This window comes from Octopus bimaculoides, chromosome 13 (genome assembly GCF_001194135.2).
Source record: "Octopus bimaculoides isolate UCB-OBI-ISO-001 chromosome 13, ASM119413v2, whole genome shotgun sequence".
NCBI lineage: Eukaryota > Metazoa > Mollusca > Cephalopoda > Octopoda > Octopodidae > Octopus > Octopus bimaculoides.
Window position 1 is genome coordinate 13,463,496 of NC_068993.1, and position 4,402 is coordinate 13,467,897.

The 4,402-nt window shown below is 35.3% G+C and overlaps 1 protein-coding gene across 1 annotated transcript in view; it reads left to right on the forward strand.

Moving 5' to 3' along the window:
* LOC106873667 (uncharacterized) overlaps window positions 1–3,141 on the forward strand; it is a 127,806-nt gene extending 124,665 nt beyond the window's left edge. Inside the window, exon 6 of the mRNA XM_014921120.2 lies at window positions 2,819–3,141. Within this exon, the coding sequence (XP_014776606.1) occupies window positions 2,819–3,126 (308 nt within the window). The 3' untranslated portion in view covers window positions 3,127–3,141. The remainder of the gene's footprint in view (window positions 1–2,818) is intronic.
* Window positions 3,142–4,402: the final 1,261 nt, after the last annotated feature.

Below are 4,402 nucleotides of genomic sequence, written 5' to 3' on the forward strand. Positions count from 1 at the left end.
CATTATATATATATATATATATATATATATATATAGTTTATGTATGTACATATATATATATATTATGCCTATGTATATATTATATCTATATATGTGTGTCTATACATACATATATACATATATAAAGTTTAAGCATGTATGTGTGTGTATATATAGCTATATATGTATATATATGTTTGTGTAGATATAGATATAGTTCATGTATGTATGCATATATGTGTGTAATTTTTGTGTCTGTGTCTATGTATGTATGTATATAATTTGTGTATACATTTACACGCTTGGTATATGTTTGCGCGTATACGTCTATAGCCACGACTTTTGTAGTCTTTACAATTGTAAAGAATGGAGCCATGTCTGAGAACGGGAAGTAAAGGTTACTGTGGGTGGCATGCCTATAACAAATTGTGTACTGCACCCTTCATCACGAAGCAAGAGAAGTCACTGTCCTGACAGGAAGCCATTAGCTGCATTGATGCGGATGTCATCACTAATGCGTGCTGTCAACACGCACAATACTTGACGTCTTAGCAGTACCTTTAGAAGGCCAGTACAAGAGTAGGACAGAATACAACATACACATGATAAAGTGAAATAAATAGAGAGAGAGAGAGAGATAGAGAGAGAGAGAGAGAGAGAGAGATAGAGTGAGAGAAAAAGAAAGAAGTTAAAGAGAAGCGGACTAGCAATAGAGTGACGGAGGAAGGAAGAATTGGGAATGAGAATGAGAAAAAGAAACTACTTTAGCGCTGAGTTAAGCATTCCTGAAGATATGAATGTATGTGCGTGTATGTAACACGCATGTGTGTGTCTGAGGATATATATATATATATATATATATATATATATATATAAACATTACGTACATACATACACACTTATATGCACACATACATAAAATGTAATGATTGATTAGAGGCCAATGTGTGCTCACGTTTGTGTGTACAAGTATATGTGTGTAACTATGTATGATAGAAAATTTATTAAAAGAATAAACCTGATTTAATAAAGAGATATGTAAAGTATCTATCTTTCTATATGTCTGTCTCCAACCACCTCATTATTTTAATCCATTTTCACACTTTCTCCTTCTGCTCTTCTTTTCATACTGCACCCATACTCTACACTCACGGCATGCTTATCTAATCACTTTCTCATTTCGTAATACCTAAAATTGACATAAACATTGATATGGTCACATATACATACACACACACAGCCTACTCTCGCACGCGGCTCTTTCCACTTCCGCAGTTGTCCACCATTTTTGCTCAACACAATTTTGAATGTAAAATAATAATCCGTTAAGAAAACGGCTTTATATAATAATGCCCCGAAACAGTACGATAGATAATATACCAGGTTACTGACTGATTATTCAGGATTTCCTATGCCATAGTGGTTGCAGTGATAGTTTTACTAAGGCAAAATACAAGAAATAATTTTACTTTCTTTCATGGCCACAAAATAGATCAGAATTAAAAATTCATCTTTGTTCGGAGAGCGTTTTGTCCGTCATTTATATAACTCGACAATTTTGGAGCATATTTAGAATATAAATATATGCGTTAAGATTACCATGATCGATTTATTTAATTAATCAGAAAGACTGAGCAATGTCCATAAACTTCGAGATCCTTATGTTTGATCGAATCCCTACCTGAAACATCAGCTGATCAATATTTATAGGGGAAAATATGAGCTGGGTGATCCGAACCTTTGCAATACTAAGTATACAAATATCAATAAACTTTGTCAAAATCACCCACAAACGATTTTATGGTGCTTTAGCTTTTGGTATCTCTTTAGGCCGACTGAATCTAGTATTATCTAGTATTTGTGTATGAGTGGGAGTAACTATGTGTATGGGGACGTATATGTATGTAAGAAATACAAAAACTAATCCAAACCAGATTAGCTTTTCATTCGTTGAGTCATAATGAATGCACAGATATCATCATATTAATCAGTGTGTGTGGGAAATTGCATATTATATCAAGTGATATAATATGCATGCGCACACACGTGTGTGTGCGTGTCTGTGTGTGTGTGTGTGTGTACTGTCTTCGCTACTGATTACGCAATTATATTTTTGTGTAATGAGTGGCAGATTTATTATATGTCTAATGATATATCGTGTAATTAACTTTGTCTCATTTAGCCTTATGGTTCATCGGTTAATGCATTTCCTGGGGGTTTCTATAAAACATTATGAAAAACTAACGCTGAATCCAGTTAGACACGTGTGTGAGTGTGTAGGCGCAGGAGTGCTGTGTGGTAAGAAGCGTGTTTCCCAACCACATGGTTCCGGGTTCAGTCTCACTGCCTGGCACCTTGGGCAAGTGTCTTCTACCATAGCCTCATGTGTGTGTGTGTTTGTCCTCCTACCATCGCTTCACAACCGACGTTGGTGTATTTAGCGGTTTGGCATAAGACACCGATAGAATAAGTGCTAGGCTTACAAAGACTAAGACCTGAGGTCAATTCGCTCGTCTAAAGGCGGTGCTCCAGCACGGCTGCATTTGTAACCTTACCTTTTTCAAAGTGGAAATACTGACAGGCAATGTGGTTGAGTATGCACTATATATGAACAAACATGATATAACCACAACTTATTCGCCATTGTTTTTACGTCTCCTCAATAACAACAGCAGCAAAATCGACTTATAGACATATCTAGGTCTGGAGACTTACACCAAAATAACTTCACGAGGTTAACTCATTTTTCTTATCTCTCATTCTTTTTCATATACATCAAAATTACTAAAATACAGTTGTTTTTATCTAGCTCATATGTTTTGCTATTTTTGTTCTTCAGATAACGAAGCTACAAAAGCTTACAGACAAAGACAACCGTGCCGGTTCCTCGAAGAATTTGCTAGCATCCATAAATGGAAGGATTTGACTGGACGTTATATTATTGAAGTGGAAGACAACATGAACGTCTTCCGAATTAAGGATAACATTCATGGACTTAGCGAGGTACCGCGGGACTGTAGCCACGGTCCAAAAGCTTTCCCATATGAAGTTCGAAGGTCAGAAATTCGACTGGTTTCACGTTGTGTATCACTTAAGGAGGGGACAAAAAATATATTCCTCACTTATACTACCAACGATTCTTGGTAAGTTTGTCTTATTATCATATCATTTCCTTTGTATTTCATTCTTTTCGGGTTCGTTGAAAATTATACCGAATCCAGGTAAAAATGTCACGGTAATAAAGTCGAAGGGGTTTTGTCGGGGGCAGGGGGTTGTCCTAGGGAGTTTTGGCTGGAACCCATAAATTAATTGACTTTTTTCTGTCTTTATTACTGGTCACCATAAATTAATTGTGATTTCTTTTCCTGTGATATTTTTCCTAGCCAAAATTGTAACTTTATTACTGTGACTTTTTCCTGTGATTGTATTACCGGTCACCATTATACCTCCTGAGCACTGGAGTCAATGTAATTCACTAACCCCTGTCTCCCAAAATTTCAAGCCTTGTGCCTACAATAAAAAGAATTGTGGTTTCCACACTGTCTGTAACGTTTCCGTTCTACTACGTTTCTTCGAAAATCATCTCATATACGTTAATCGTCATCGTCTGGTCGTGCGAATTGCCCGGAAAATATCGAAACGTGATACAACAATCATTTTTCAAAATTTTCATGTCTTGTTACTGTGTGATATTATTGTTGATTTACACATACCTACATCAAAAGGTAACCAGGCCAGTCGGAGCTAGAGAACCTTAGGTAATAAGCTTATTTTGTCAGATATATCATAAAACTGAGCAACACCAGACAGTTGAATATTTTTTGAAAGTCACGACCATGAATCTGAAAGTAAGGAAAATCTATAGTCATCAGAGAAACTCGACGGATTATTCATGCATTATTACAATAAAAGTAAACTGCTCTAATCCGTAATTATTTATAAGCCAACAGAGAAATAAACGTCAACAATAAAGTAAAATACAATTGGCAATAGAATATTGTTAATAAGTTTAATAATATAATACCTGGGTTAAATACAACAACGGTGATAATAACATCGATATACAAGTGAGGCGGTATATTTCTAGCGTCAGCACATGGTGTTAGGAATAATTTATTAAATCAAGATTAGTACATAAAGGATAGTGATTTTATCGACTGTAAAATGACGAAATGTAATATCGGCTATCGCAGGATAATACGGTGAATGTACGGGTTGGTATGATTAAAAGGCTTGCTTCGCAATCAAATTGTTCAGGGTTGGATCCATCCGACTAAAATGGACGGAAACAGTCACTAGAAAAATATACAGAGAATATTGACACTAGAAAGTGCATCTTATTTTATTTAGATATTATGAATAATACAGAAGGAACTAAAGTAATTAAGTATATAACATTATTAGTTATTTATTAACTGGCAAT